Source organism: Hevea brasiliensis, chromosome 9 (assembly GCF_030052815.1).
Source record: "Hevea brasiliensis isolate MT/VB/25A 57/8 chromosome 9, ASM3005281v1, whole genome shotgun sequence".
In the NCBI taxonomy this organism is placed as follows: domain Eukaryota; kingdom Viridiplantae; phylum Streptophyta; class Magnoliopsida; order Malpighiales; family Euphorbiaceae; genus Hevea; species Hevea brasiliensis.
Window position 1 is genome coordinate 11,007,355 of NC_079501.1, and position 16,317 is coordinate 11,023,671.

At 33.7% G+C, this 16,317-nt stretch overlaps 1 protein-coding gene and 1 pseudogene across 2 annotated transcripts; one reads left to right on the top strand and one right to left on the bottom strand.

The window, feature by feature from the left end:
• The first annotated feature begins 638 nt into the window (after positions 1-638).
• On the top strand, positions 639-3,357 carry LOC110653499 (ethylene-responsive transcription factor WRI1-like; annotated as a pseudogene).
• On the bottom strand, positions 3,174-9,378 carry LOC110653555 (uncharacterized). Of its 2 annotated transcripts, XM_021809252.2 has the most exons (13): positions 9,068-9,378; positions 8,919-8,980; positions 8,429-8,506; positions 8,235-8,316; positions 7,964-8,034; positions 7,674-7,775; positions 6,981-7,070; positions 6,715-6,789; positions 6,300-6,332; positions 5,044-5,121; positions 4,467-4,526; positions 3,974-4,110; positions 3,174-3,515 (listed from the first exon to the last, which is right to left on the bottom strand). In XM_021809252.2, the coding sequence occupies exons 1-13, from the start codon at positions 9,120-9,122 to the stop codon at positions 3,494-3,496; spliced, it is 945 nt and encodes a 314-aa protein (XP_021664944.2). In that variant the 5' UTR covers positions 9,123-9,378; the 3' UTR covers positions 3,174-3,493. The 2 variants fall into 2 exon arrangements, with proteins under 2 accessions (XP_021664944.2, XP_021664945.2); XM_021809253.2 differs by lacking the exon at positions 3,974-4,110.
• Positions 9,379-16,317: the final 6,939 nt, after the last annotated feature.

The window sequence follows — 16,317 nt, forward strand, 5'->3', positions numbered from 1 at the left end:
TCAAATTATCATAAACTCTTACACGACGAAGAATCCTAAGGACAAGCTACCCATTAGAAATAAATTGACATTTTGTCCTGTTTGTCATGTAATTGTTCATCGCAGGTTTCTGCGTACATTTCTTATCCCATCAAACAAAACCTTTCTGAGGCATTTTGGAACCATGCTTGGGACAAGCCAAGTTCTTTTTTTGTCTCATATATTATTTGTCCATTTCCATCATCCAAAAATTTTTTCGTGCTTTAATTTTATTCCTTTTTCTTATATAATTTCCCCAAAAAATAAATTCCTTTGTTTGCTTTTTTTTTTTTATTATTTTTAACCATTTGAGCATCAATTTAAATTTGATTGAAAAAACTAGAGGAGATAAAGCAATTAACAGTAGAATTAAAGAGAAGTGAAATAGACTTATTAGCTTCTCTATATAAGGAGTTTTTTTTTTAATAAAATTCTATCATAAATGTGAATAATTTTAAAATAAATAGATAAAGAAATTAAAATTTAATACCTCTTCACTTTTTATACTTTATTAAAGGTGAAAGAAAACTAATCAAAATAAGGCTAATAAAAAGTAAAAATCTTTTCAATATTGAAGATGTTGATGATGATACCGAAGATCTAATTTTCAGGAAGAATAATTAAGGATCTGGATACCTGCCTCGCTAGTAGGACGCTTAAAAAGTTTGTCTGAAATGATATTGGGAGCATCGACTATTACGACTGAAAACAAATTAAGCAAAATACAAATCGTAGAACATGCTTATATAAGTACTTGGTTTCAGTTTCTGATCAACTTCAGCAAGCAATTAATTGAGGTTTCCAATTACAAGAAATGGAAATGGCTTCTGGGAATTCTCAAGTAACTAGTACTGCAGCAGCAGGAAGGCGCAGCTTTTGTATGGTAGAAGGTGATGCTATGGAGATTAAGTGCGTTAAGAGACGCCGAAGAGACCCTTCTTTGGTAACTACTACATTGAGCTCCAATGAACATGAACAAGCTCATCAGAAACAGGGTGATCAAACTGTTGCTGCTGCTGCCGCCACTACAGTGAAAAGAAGTTCAAGATTTCGTGGAGTGAGCAGACAACGATGGACTGGACGCTATGAAGCTCATTTATGGGATAAAGGGTCTTGGAATCCAACACAGAGGAAGAAGGGAAAACAAGGTACTTAAGGTTGAAGAATGTCTGTTACATTGTTTTCGTGTAATTTTATTGATCTCATTGATTGCTCATGATTTTCTGTGATTTTGTCATCTGGATGGTGATTCTCTGGAATTGGAATTTTTGGCCTGGAACACTATATCTTGGTAAGTATACCATCCATGCACTTTCAGATTGAAATCTATCATTTTTGCTGTGTAGGTAAGTTGTAATCTAATTTGGAGGGAATTGAAGGCAACCCCTTTTGCTGATGTTTTTTAATTCAACAGGAGCTTATGATGAAGAAGAACCAGCAGCAAGAGCTTATGATTTGGCTGCTCTCAAGTACTGGGGAACTTCAACTTTCACAAATTTTCCAGTACGATCTGAACCTTTCCATGAAAGTTTTCCAAGCATAGTTTATCATGTGATGGTCTAAAGCTGTATATATATAACATTCTTTCTTGGGTTTTGCTGTAAGTAGGTATCTGACTATGAGAAAGAAATTAATACAATGAAAAATGTAACAAAAGAGGAGTACCTGGCCAGTTTAAGAAGGTAATTATTCCTTTGATATCCTTTCTTTTTCCTGGTAATTATAGTCCTTAAACTCAAGGTTTGTAATATAATCAGAAGAATATTAAGAGAGGATATCTTTCTTAATTTTTGTTAATTTGCAGGAGAAGCAATGGTTTCTCTAGAGGGGTATCCAAATATAGAGGAGTTGCAAGGTAAGCAATGCTCTTTCACACTTGATATTACCAACCACTATTAAGTTCCTAGTCATATATTAATTTGAGTGACTGTAACTCTGCACTGCAGACACCATCACAATGGAAGATGGGAAGCAAGAATAGGGAGAGTGTTAGGAAACAAGTGTCTCTATCTAGGCACTTACAGTGAGTTTACCCTCCTAAAGCTATTGGTTATATATTCTGAGTTGGGACCTCAATAAAAATTTAATAAATAATAAAAAGAAAAATAAAAAAAACCGTTAAAAAGAAAGGGACAGGTATTTAGCAGAAGAACTGTTGTTTGTTGATTAGGTGCATAATATGAACAATAAAATATTGAATATTGAATAATTTCTGTTTATGGGATGGTTGTTTCCTGGAATCGCAGGTACCCAAGAGGAGGCTGCTCATGCTTATGATATTGCAGCCATAGAATACAGAGGGATTAATGCTGTGACCAACTTTGATTTGAGCACATACATAAGATGGCTGAGACCAGGAGTTGCTCCTTCTCATCCTCCTCCTACCCAAGAATGAAAATCAACTGTAGACCTTTTGCAGCCAATTACAACCTTCTTTAACCACATTAATCCAAGTGAGAAAACTACCCCACAACTGCCTATTCTCCACTCTAATAATCCCTACATTATAGAGGATTTAAACAGATCTTTAAAGCAAGATATTTTTCATACAAGTGCACCTATTACTCCTTGCGCCAAATCATCTTCTGCGCCAACTGCACTCAGCCTCCTGCTTAAGTCTTCCATGTTTAAAGAGCTGATGGAGAAGAACTTAAATGCCGATGAAGATGAAGAGGAAGATGAGGCGAAAGTAGCACCAGAAATGCGCAACAATAATGAAGTTGGAGACGTTTTGTACAATGGAATCAGTCACATTGATTACATTTACCCTTCCAATGGGGACGCATTGCCTGTTTTAGAGTCCAAGGAGAAGAGTACATTTGCCTTTGTATGATAGAGCAGGGGACTCCCCATAGAATATGAATTTTCAATTTTTTTTTTCAAATTTCCATCAACCAACGATTTCAAGATCTTTTTTTTCATTTTTTTTTTCAAATTCAAATAGGAGCAGTGCCTGTGCACGTCAGCACATGTATAGAAACTACTCTCTCCTAGGTGGTACCATAAATTGCGCTTTGTAGAAAGCTTCATTTCAAAAAAAAAAAAAAAAGTTGTAAGACGGAACAAATTTAAGTTAGGAGATTGATATTTAGCAAATTTATTCAGCTGATAATGGCTGTTGCCTGTTAGTTAGCTAGAGGACCTGCAAGTTAAGATTATGATAATAAGAAATTATTAAAATTATTATTATTATTATTATTTACAACAAAATAACAATAAAACCTATACTTTCACGTCTACAACCCTACCGAGTGCGCTATGCGAGTTACGAACTCGCGTTCATCAAACTTCAAAAACTGAATTTTAACTATGAAATAAGAATTAAAAAAAAAAAAGAAATTAACCATCATTTTCGGTAATTAAATCACACTTTGTGCTCGAGGCTTCCCTTATTTTTATAGAAATGCTCCAATACTACACAACGAGCATGTTGCAAAGATAAAGGCTAGTCAAGTATCTGGCTCAGAATGTTTTCTCAACACTTGGTTGAACTGAACCTGCAAATTTTTTGCCATGTAAAACAAAACATAAATCAACATACTTGCATAATAATTGACAAGAAGTAACGCTAAATAATATTTCAGAGACGCTTATTATGAGCACCGAGAGAATACAGCCTTCTAACACAGATAAAATGCTTTGAAAGAGCAACCTTTCAAAAGGAAATGAAAAAGCGCTGTGCTCTAAGTAATGATAAAGAAGATGTTGAGTGTTCCGAGATCCCATTCAGTTGATTTACAGAATTTAATAGCACAAATAATAATAACAAAATATAGAAGGTCGGCAGTTGCCTTCCAAAAGGGATGACAAGCCAATGTGTTCTAGATGATAACATGTTAAAAAAAAAATTGCTTTCAGAATTCCCTATTCCCCAAAAAACTGCCATATACATTCACCGCACATCCACTCCAACAAACCCATATCATCTAAGACAAAGAAGAGTTAGATTTCAAACCTAAGCAGGGTTCTTGGTTGGTCACTTTGTGGAGTATGTGGTGGGCCTTCCAACTTATCAATTCCATCTTGCACTATGACATCAGCTGTTGGCTCACGCATGGTTTGATATAAATTGTCTGCCAGCTCCTTAAGACCCTGCTAGCAAAGGAGGGATCAATTTCAAGTTCAAATTATGTGATGAATACAACTCAACTAAGCCTTTATCCCAAAAATTTGGGGTCCGCTATATGGATTCTCTTTCTCCACTCTAAACGATTTTGGGTTAAGTCCTCGGAAATGTGTAAAAATTATGTGATGAACACACTAAACTTTATTACTGCCTAAACATCTTCAATTCATAAGTGCAATTATATGCAAATACATTGAATTAAGCTTAAATGTCCTAAGCTGGTTTCACTGAAACAGATGGCAACGAATGGTCTGTGTTAGTGTGTACTTGCATGTATAGTGTGTTAGAGAGAGAGAGAGAGAGAGAGAGAGAGAGGATATACACTCAAACTTGCTTCAGCATATGTGATAGAACGAGTTCTCCCAGAAGGTTTAAGTTGATCCTGCAAAATGTTGAACATTTTATTAGGTCAATGTGTTAGGAAAGTAGACAAATATGGAACTAGACTAGGATAATAAAAATATGGTAAAAATACACTGAGAATCAGAAAATAAGAGACTTGCAGCTAAAAAGGTGATTCAAGAAAACATCGGGGAAGCTTTGGAACCCACCAAAGAAAAGGAAGCACATGGAGAAGATAACTTCTAGAGGAGAATAAGAAAGTATCCTTGTTTATTTGAATCATAAAGGGAGGGAGGAAGAATGTTTTTTCAGCTTTTTACAAGGAGGATCAAATAAAAAATTATTATGCTTTTCGCAACATTCCCTCAACTTTTAGAATGTTTTGAATTTTGCAGACCTAGGAGGAAGAAAGCCTCCATTTTCATCTTATACTTTCCATCCAAGGTCCAACCACAAGTACTCCTATCTTCCATTTTCTTCTTACCGAAAAAAAATCTAAATTCAAATATCAACAATTTTTTTATTTTTAAATGAAAGGCTTTAAATGCTTTTCCAACCTCCAGAGCTTTAGGCATTTTCATTTTGTTACCGCCAACAAAATTGCACAGGTACAGCACACCCATATTTGCAAGATCCTGCAACCATACCATTGCATCAGTATATCCACAAGCACACAAACAGGAGATCAAATGATAACAACTAATGCAATTCCAGGGCTTAAGACACTGGCGATTGATTCTAACAATAATCCACAGGAAACCATTGCTACACCTACACCAATAGTGTTATAAATAAAAGAAAAAAAAAGAAGACTGTTTGGCATTCATGTTGAAAGCTACTTTTTCAAAATGCACCATTTTAGAGCCTGTTTGGCATTGCTGTTGAAACTGCTGTTGACAAAATCACTTTTTTAAATATACTAGTTAGAGAGTATTAAAAAATAATTAAAAATTAAATTTGATCAGTTTTAGTTATAAGAATACTAAAATAACAAAACAGCTTTTTCCAAACTACTTTTCTCAACAGTATCTAAAATGGTAGTTTTATTCAGAAAAGTAGTTTCAGGCTCCAAAACTCAATGCCAAACAGGGCTTTAGATGTTGCAAAAAAGCAGTTTCAAACTGCTATTTAGAACATTTACATTTAAAACAATCTTTAATGGCCTCTAATCAAACATATTCAAGATGATTTCTCAACTGCAACTCTAACAATAATACCAAATAGATCTTATGTAGGTTTAAAAATGTTGACTACCTAAAAAAAACATCACATAGGTTTTCAAGAAATTGTTACACAATCTATAGAACGAATACTATATAGGTTTTTAAAAAAAAATGCTTGACCTATCTATAGAAAATTTTCACATCCTAATTCTACTTGAATTCATAATTAGGAATGGAACAAACATGGATATATGCAAACTCTTTTTAGTTAATAAAGCAAAACAGAATGAGTGTTTTGCACCAATAATACCCAAAGAGCTACTTGTTTATCACTCATGTAAAGGTCATAGTTATTGAAGGCACAATACACTAAGGGGTCCTAGAGTCTAGGTGCAAGATACAAGGCATGTGCTTGAGAGAGGTCAGGTGAAAATAACAAATATATAAATATATAAAATTAATCTCTCTCTCTCTCTCTCTCTCTCTCTCTCTCTATATATATATATATATATATATATATATATATATATATATATATATATGTTTCCAGAATATTTGTGGAAATGTAAGCCAGAAAATAAATAAATATAACATTTCACAAAGAAGTATTGTTTTTGGTATTTCGGTAACAAAAGTATAAAAGTCATTACCTGCTTCTCCTCCAAAGAACCTATCTTCCCATCCTGCAACAAGAAGAAATTAACAGATTATAATAAATTCAACAAAAGGAAAAGGAGGAAATGGAGAAGAAAAAGGGAAGATAGAATGTAGCTACAAATGAGATTGCAAATAATAGACCATTTTAAACTTTCATTACTATTGAAATCTTTGTTCTTTAGAAAAGTTGAAAATAAAAACTCATGATAAAGACAACCAACGTTTTCAGTACAATCGCCACAAATGAAGTGGAACTTTCAATAAAATGAATCTGCTGTCAGTAAAAAACATTAGGGGGATTAAAATAAATTAGAAGACAAGTCACCAACAGCAGCCACCAGTGCTAAAAAGACAACAAGTTCCCCGTTGCTACCTATGTATTTGGACAAAACTGTGGAATTAACTTACCAAACCTGAAACTAGACACTGCAATTGCCACAATTCTGAGCCAATTTGTGATATATTTTCAGAAGTAGCATTAACCTGAATCAAAAGAACCATATTAGTGTGATGGAAAATATAAATTCATTGTATGTTTCTAATTACCCTGAAATCATATTTGTACTCCAAACAGAGGCTATTACGAACATAGCAATATAAAATATTACCACTTCAGAGAGAGAGAGAGAGAGAGAGAGAGAGAGAGAGAGAGAGAGGAAGAACTATTATCTTACATCATTTTGAATTGCCTTTGAGATCTCTTTTTGGCTCTCCATTTTATCATCCAAAAGCTGTATTCGCTGAGTCAGATGTACTTTTGCAGCCTGACCAAAAGGGAACAAAGAATGAAAACAAGATCAGATGCTGTAAAAACATTGAATAAATGTTAACATAACACAAAACAATATTAGTTTAGATTATACTTACATACAAGATACATACATTCAAAATTATAAATATGGTTGGTTCATATTATAAGATAAATATTGACTGATAGTTATTCCAACATGAACATACCCAAGCATTGATTTGCTTTGAATCATTTACTTTTAGCATGCAAGCCTTACTTACCAAACTCCAAAAAATATAAATAAATAGACTTACAGTTTATAATTTCAATATCAACAGACTACAAATAATAGAGTGATCCACCCAAATAAATAAATAAAACACACACAACTATACACAAGAATAAATGCTAATTTAGAAACAGAACATAGCTTTTATTTTTGTACAGAAGCATAGAGTTAGACCAGGCAGTCCTTGGAAAATTTAAATCCAGTAATGTGTACTCTCTCTTTCTTTTTTTTTTTTTTTTAAAAATTACCTATTTTATCACACCCTTCTCAAAAGTTCATGACAAAAGTTAACCTGAAACAGCTAATCAATTTAAGAGATAATAATAATGTTCAATTAATAAGACTTACAGATAGAGCCTCGGTTACTTGCTCCAGATGCTTCGTCAAGTTTGAAACAGCATTTGCCATACTGCGCTTAGTTACATACATAAGATCTGAGAATTTTAGACCCTGATTATTAAAAGAAAAACAGAATTAATCTCCTGAAAGCAACTAACATTATCTAAGATTTCCAAAATACACATATAATAAAATAACCAAATAGTGAAATCATTGCTTAAAATGTAAAAGTTAATCTTGAATCATATATTTCAATATTTGGCAACCACATCTGAAAATATTAATATTCAATTAGATACCTTCCACCACATGTAACCATAACCCAATGCCCCCAAGGCCGTAGCTGGAACTATGAGACTAGTTAAATTACCTGCATCAAGAAAAAGGAGAAATTAGAACTTAACAACAAAGACAATACCAATTACAAATTAAGAGAAAAGTCATTGTCTGCAGTACAAAAAGTGTACGGCATGGCAATTTTTTGAGATAGGAAAATGCATCCCAGTACTAGTTATTTGAAAAAAGAAAATAATACAAAGAACCATTCAACATAAATATAATAGCTGATACCGATTTGGCCAGAACTCCCATTCAGAACAGTTATTTGCCGTGCTGAGCCCAGTTGTCGAACGTCCATTGCCAACCGCTTCACCTGCAAATAATTTCATAATAGCTAAATGCATCAAACAATATATCATTAACCTAAAACGGGCAAAATAAATAAATTACTCCCTAATATACCGCAAATAGTTAATAGTTATTACCTGTTGGGCAAGGGCATCACTGTAGTCAGAATCACCATCTGCACGCTCTCCAGATTTTTCAAGTCCCTTCACCAGCGACTGCATACACAAATACAAAAAATTCAATACAGTTTCAACAATATAAATCAAGTCGGTCATACGTTCTGTTTTCTTCACAATAAAATAAGGTAAAATTCAAATAATACGTTTTCAAAATAGCATTCATAAAAGAAAGGAAATCTCCACTCAATTAAAAGAAAGGAAATCTCCACTCAATTAATCACTAAAGTCACGTTTCCCATTTTCACAGCAACCAAACAAACAGCACGGCAAATTCACCAACCTCTTATCCTAATCGAACCTAAATTAAACTCCCCACCATGAAAACCAAATCGCTTAAAGCTAGCCATAAATATGTGACATGAAAACTGACACAATCCATAATTAACAAATATTAACTAACATGTAACCAAGAAAACTAACTAAATAACTAAAACAACAATTACAGTACCTGAAGTTCACCGATCAGGTCTGATAATTTGCCCTTTTTAAAGAGGATCGTACCGGTGTATCCTGCAAACAACACCAAAAAAGTCAAAGTCAAAACAGAACGCCAAGAACACAGAGAACTGCAAACATACAGTCGATGAGCATGTCTACCGGCACCGGCGAGGACGATGATCTTTGAGAGGCTGATTCCGGTTTGCATAGCCATGGCTAAGCAAGTGGATCAGGAAACCTAGGACAGAACTCCGATTTGAGGATAGAGCAGAACAATGTGTGAGGGAGAAGTATATTCTGTTTCTATTGGGCTGGCGATGGATATCTAGATTCAGCTGAGCTCCACAGACCGACCTAGCTAACTGTCCAAGGTCCAAAACCTAATCAGTTGGTCCGACTCCGACGTCGTCTTTCCACAGGTGCGGCGCGCTCAATGGCATTGAAAATAACTGCAGACCTAAAAATTAATAAAGAGGGTGGTGGGTTTTTTTTTTTTAATAAGACTATTAGGAGTTAGTATTTAATTTGGTTTATAAAAATTATTTAAAATAAAATAAAATTTATAAATATTTAATTATTTTTATAAATTAAATTTAATTATTTATTTTTAATAAGACTATTAGGAATTAGTATTTAATTATTTTTATAAATTAAATTTATTTTAAATATCTTTTGTAATACCCCTGATTTTTTTATATATTACTATCACCATTGTCATGCATCCCGAACCTTACTTTTTCTTAATTTTCTAGTGCTTAAATCCATAAAATATTCGTGGTAGCTTAGAAAATTACGATTCTTTTTGCAATAGCTTAGTAATATTTCTTTTATAATTTTTAGAGCTTATTTGAAAATGATCAATTATAAGGACTAAATTGAAATTTTACATGATGGATGATTGATTTTGATGTGAATGAGTTGTGGACATATGGATTGTGAATATAGAAGTGTGTTTTGAGCCCTTTTGCAAGTTGGGGGGGTCCAGTAGATAGAGGAGATTTTTTTTTTTTCTCACTTGACGACGACGTATCTTTTCTTTGTTTGTATTGACTCAAATTTATTAAATGATTGTAATAAAATTGTCGTGAGCCGAGAGACGCCTTTCTTCCTCCGCCACCCCCACATGATGATTAAGTTTGTGAGTAAAATATTAATTTTAATTATAATTTCACTATTATTATATGTTCAAGCATGCCCATGCATCACTTATATGCATATATTTATGTAGTTAAACTCTAGGCACGATTTATATTGCATTGATAACTGTTAAAGTGCCATGGATGTTGTTATGGTAATTTGGGATGTGGTGTGGACTATGGATAGGACGGGTAGTCACGAGTTCTTCACTGGACCCGATCCTTCGAGGGTAGTCACGAGTGAGTTCTCTTTCACCCGACCTTTTTTTATTAAGCGAAAAAGTCTTGTTGAGTTCTCTCACGTTGGATTTAAGAGAGTCAGATAGGGGATCACCATATGTTATGATTGATGCTACAGGTGCGTGAGTGCTCCAAATTACCTTTTGATGTTATGATGTGAAAATGTTGTTGATGTTGCATTTCACTCGTGCATTAGTTTTAGATAGTTATAGAGATTATGGTTAAAATTGATATTTTACTCTCTGAATAACGCGCCACTCCTCTCAATATTTTTTCGAGGATTTTATTTTGGTTAACTTGTTTATCGATATTTGTGTAATCTTATTTACTCCTAGAATTTCCGCAGGTGTTAGAAGTATTTATTTGATTATGGTCTGTAATATTATTATCATGTTGGACACAGCGTATAATGATATGCATGTTTGATGGATTGGATGACCATTTATTTTTATGAGGATATGAGTATGTGGAGGGTGAGCCGAGCTCCCAATTGAGTATTTATTATGTTTACAGTCGGGTGAGTCAAAAAAACTCCGGAAAGTCCATTTTATGGCCGAATCAATCCTTGTTTTCTTGATATTGGGCCCAAATGGGCCTTAGAGTTGGGTAAATGAATAGTTAAGGCTTACTACGGGCCTGGGCTTTAGGTCGCCTGTGTCCTAGTGTAGTCCCGCCCAAAATTATCTAAGTGTTGGGAAGAGTCTACTATTGTTTCTAGATTCTACGTTATACCTCGGAAATATAAGATTACCTCGATTAGTGTCATGATTTTAACATGAAATAGATTTAGCAAACTTATTGAGGTCTACGTTGGAAACACGCATCTAATAAATACTATATTTTCACAAGATGGGTTTAAATGGTGTGCTCATTTTTGCAAGGCAACAGTACATAAAAGTGAGTCTTGAAAAGATAAGGATGAGGATACTAAGTTTATGATAATAGAAGATTCAAGAGAGATAAGAGATTAAGAGACCTAGTCCGCCAGACGATCGTAGTAACTATACAATATTCTAGATTATTGTGTAGAGTCGCGTACTTCCCCCTGCTTATGATGAGGATGTTGCAGCACTCCTTTGGTTTGAAGAATGCAATGCGGAGGGAACTCTGGTTAGAGATCTAGAGCTAGAATATCCATGAGCTAGAGTTACAGGAAGAGTTGCAAAGTATAGGTGTCACCTTTAGAGTGAGACGTTCTAGTCTTCGGTATTGAATTTTGGATGGTTTTTGCGCAATGACAAACATTTTGCTTAGAGCTTAGTGAGAATAGTATACCTTGTGTGTATCAAGATGGAATAAAGTACAACCCTACTATCTAACTATGAATATATGATTTCTGAGCTATGATATGATAAGAGAGACATTAGTTTGACATGGTTTTGGGCAAGGTGGTAAATGTAGTACCGTATAGTCCTATCTTTCGTGTCGAAAGGGACAAAGTTATTACTAATAATGGTGACCCACAAAATAGTGGTAGAGAGTAGTTGGCTCCCGGAGAGGATACAAGTTCCATTATAGGAATCATATATAATCGATCACGATGGATGTAAATCCTTTGAATTGGATGCCCAAATCTTAAGTTTTGGAATTGAGTAAACATGGAAAATAATAATAATAATAAAAATAATAATAAATAAAATTATTATGTAAGCTAAAGGATAAGAATAGAAATCATGACTTCATATTGTTCAAGTATAATCTAATTATAATAGTGTTAAGAGTAATAAATTAGCGAAGATAAATCGAGAAAGTGTAGAATGAAAATTGGGATAATTGATTACAGATGCAATATAATCTAAGTGCCGTGGGAGTACTAGCTAGAGTGGTCAAAGGACCAAATCTGTAGCAACAGACATGATAACGCGATAGAGACTCAAAGATATAGTTAATGTTAGGAAGAAGAATGGAACCGATAGAATAGTCAAGTTCTATTTTGGGTAAGACAAAGGAAATAAATGAAAGGACAACCTTAATAAAAGGAACAAAGTTAAGATATAGGATAGAGAATGACAAGGATGGAAAATCCAAAATGGGACCACATTAGTGAGAAAAGTGATGGAGGTATGGAATACAATAATAATGAGTAAATGTTAGAAGGTGTGCGATGGTATTTGGGACTACCTAAATAGGTGTTGAATAAAAGTCACTCTAGGGATCAAATAGGTATGATGAGAGGAAAAGAATGATAGATAATGACACATAGGTTTTAGGTTAGACTTTTGAGATAGTGAGAAGGTAGTTAGAGGTTCATTATGAATGTCGGCAAACATTTTTAGTGTGATCAATGTAATCACGGTAGAATAAAAAGTGACAAGTATGGATGGTAATAAATCACTAGAAAGTTTAAGGATCAAATTAATGACCATAAATAAGGGTGGAATTAGTGTTGAAAGAATCTATTAGTGAGAGAAATCTTTCAGGATTCAACAAGGGTTAAGGGCACAATATAAACGATGATAGATATGAATTATAGGTCGAGTATAAGTAAAGTTAATAAATTATAAAATATTATGTCGTGAAGGACGATGGTACAAAAAAGGGTTCATGCAGATGATACCTTATAGGTAGAGAGATGATGAAATTTGAAGAGAAAGACTAAGAAACATAGGTTAAACATTATTATATGGACAATCGGGCGTAGTTGAATATAAAGGATATTTTCTTTCTTTTCAAGTTTAGCTCGTGTTTTTGATTCCAGCGTTTTATATAAGTGGCAAGGAGACCTAGTTATTTGAGATTTTGATAGGCACCAATTCATATACAATGCATACCTAGTGTTAAGTATGAAAGGACGATCAGAGTAATGACATGAGTTAAATTGAGTTAGCTACTAAGGCTTTAAACTATGAGCTAGATGAAGTACTATTTATGGATGAGTTTCAATAGATGAAATTGATGGGTAATTTGAGGTTGAAGTTTAGAAAGTATATGATTATATTAAGGAGAATGAACACGTGAAGTATCTTGTTTGGAATTAAGGCATGACACATATTTCCTACAGTAGTGTTAGTTTTGATGGAACTTATAGTTTATGGGGCTCATATTCATCTAGGATAAGCAATTTGGAATGATAATGTTGATAGTTAAGTTAGAAAAAAGTGGATACAAGAAAAATTTTATATGTGTAATTATAAGTGTTACATAAGGTGAAGAATGTGCTTGTAGGAGTAAATCATAGGGTTAGAATTCTCTCAGTAATGAAACTAGTAATCAAGATAAGACTAAGAAATAAAAAAAGTTAAAGTTGATGATGGGATAGACATCTTTGAAGGAAAAGGTGTAAGGATGAGATATGACTAAAATTAAGGAATAAGTTGAAAAGATACCAACAATATCAAAAATAGGAAAAGGGAAGTGGATAAGATGCAAAGGAAAGAGAGCTAGATAGAGTCGCTTATAATGATGAGGATAAGGAGTGTCTAACCATCGCCCGTGGTTAACACTACGTGTGTTTTGATGCATGGAAAAGTAGTGGCTTATGCTTCAAGGCACCGAAGAGGCATGAGCAGAACTATCCCACCCATGATTTGGAAATGGCAGTCTTTGCACTAAAAATGGAGACACTACTTGTATGGTGAAGTGATATACACAGACCATAAGAGTTTGAAGTACATCTTCCAACAGAGGGATTTAAACGAGATGGATGGAGCTTCGAAAACTATGATTGCACCATCCAAGGCCAATGTAGTAGCAGATGCTTTAATTTTCTCGCGCTTGGCGCATTTTCAAGAAGAGAGAGAGACGTTGATTTCGAAGTACATGAGTTAATGGATCAAGGTTTAATCCTAGATCGGTCTTGTTGGCTCATTTTTCATGAGGGGGACTTGCGAGATAGAGTTAGAGTTTCCCAACACGAGACCAACAATTAATGAAGATCATAGAAAGAGTACAAAGAGTGAAGGTGGTGAGTTTGGATTTGCCAATGATGGTGCCCTAGTGTAAGGTTCTAGGATGTATGTGCCCGATGTGGACAATCTCGGAGATGAAATCTTGCAGAGGCACACTATACAATGTCCACCTGGTTCCACCAAGATGTACCATGATGTGAAAGATAGCTATTGGTGGAATGGCATGAAGAGAGACATAGCAGACTTTGTGTCCAAGTGCTTGACTTGTCGAAGGTGAAGTTTGAATACTGCAGACCGTCTGTGAGTTGCAGAGCGAGAGACGTCGGGGAAGTTGCAACTCCTATCCGGAAATGATTTCTATCGATTTTGTTTGGAGAAAGTTGCAGGAGGCACTTGGCACACAGCTGAACTTTCAGACGCTTTCCACCCCTCGGGGGCAGACACACATGGTTTGCGGTGGGCGATATGTATTCTCGAGGTTTCTCCAATGAAGAGATTTGGAAAGAAGGGCAAGTTGGCACCTCGGTATATTGACCAAGGAGAACTTGACATTTGAAGGGCAACCTTGTAGCATAGTGGACTACCAAGTGAGACAACTAAGATCAAAACAGAAAGAGTGCACTGAGTCGAAAATGGACACATGCAAGTACACCTTATTTCTTCAATGTGTAATCATGTACTTTATTGTGTAAAATTCGAGGACGAATTTTTTTTATATATTATTATTGGGCTTGTAGGTATCCTCCTCATCGGAAAAATTCGGCGGTTGTCCCGATTGTGAATTTTTCCCGAACAGCACCTCTGAAAAAAATTCGTTCCAAAAATCGATCGCAAAAGTAAACCCGAACTTTTTTTTAATTTTCTAGTGCTTAAATCCATAAAACATTTTTATAATTTTTAGAGCTTATTTGAGCAGCTTTGCAAAAATGATCAATTATAAGGACTAAATTGAAATTTTACATATTGTGATGGATGATTGATTTGGTGGGCCCGGAGGGGTGTGATGTGAATGAGTTGTGGACACATGGATTGTGAATATAGAAGTGTGTTTTGAGCCCTTTTGCAAGTTGGTAGGGTCCTAGGTATAGGGAGACTCTTTTTTTTTTTTTACGACGACTAGGGTTTGGTTTTTTCTTTGTTTGTATTGAGTCAAATTTATTAAATGATTGTAATAAAATTGTCAAATATTAATTTTAATTGTAATTTCACTATTATTATATGTTCAAGCATGCCCATGCATCACTTATATGTATATATTTATGTAGTTAAACGTAATTTGGAGCAGTGTGCGTGTGTTTGGCGTCGTGATGTGGTGTGGACTATGGATAGGACGGGTAGTCACTGCTTGAGTTCTTCCACCCGATCCTCCGAGGGGGTAGTCACGCTTGAGTTCTTCACGACCTCGGACCTTTTATTGTTTATTAAAGTCAAAGGAGTTCTTATGTTATGATTGATGCTACGAGTGCTCCAAATTACCTTTTGATGTTATGATGTGAAAATGTTATTGATATTGCATTTCACTATTAGTTTTAGATAGTTATAGAGATTATGGTTAAAATTGATATTTGATTTTATTGTGGTTAACTCGCTTTTCTCTTCAGTTGTTTATCGATATTTGTGTAATCTTATTTACAGTATTTATTTGATTATAATGATATGCATGTTTGATGGATTAGATTTATTATGTTTACAGTCGGGTGGAGAAAAAAACTCCCGGAATGAATAGTTTGACATCTTTTAATAAAAAAATTTAAATTATTTAAAAATTAATTTTAAATAATTTTAATAAATAAATAATTATTTATTTTTAAATTAATTTATAAATTAAAAATATATTTTTAATAAAAATATTAAAAATAAGTAGTTAAACCAAAATCTATCTAACAACTTCACAAATTATAAAACATTACAAATTATTTATTGTTATATATCTCTTTACTCATAAATATTTAGGAAAATTATTTAATATATTCTGTATATATACTTTAATTTATTATAATATAAATTTTATTCTTTATAATTAAAAATACATATTTTTTAAAAACTTAGTAAACTATTTTTTAGTATATCAAACATATTTAATAATTTATTATTAGGAAAAATAAAAAAAAAATATGAACCGTTAAAATTTTTGAAATTATCCCCAATTAAAAAATTATCTATTAAACTATGTGTTTTTATGTTT

Bases quoted from the DNA above. Each gene is read 5' to 3' on its own strand.
- LOC110653555 (XM_021809252.2), bottom strand. From the start codon at position 9,122: ATGGCTATGCAAACCGGAATCAGCCTCTCAAAGATCATCGTCCTCGCC. The intron at 8,035-8,234 runs GTATCAGCTATT...TTCTTGATGCAG, and splicing joins TGGGAGTTCTGGCCAAATCG to GTAATTTAACTAGTCTCATA. The intron at 3,516-3,973 runs GTTTGAAATCTA...AAAAATTTGCAG, and splicing joins CAACCAAGAACCCTGCTTAG to GTTCAGTTCAACCAAGTGTT.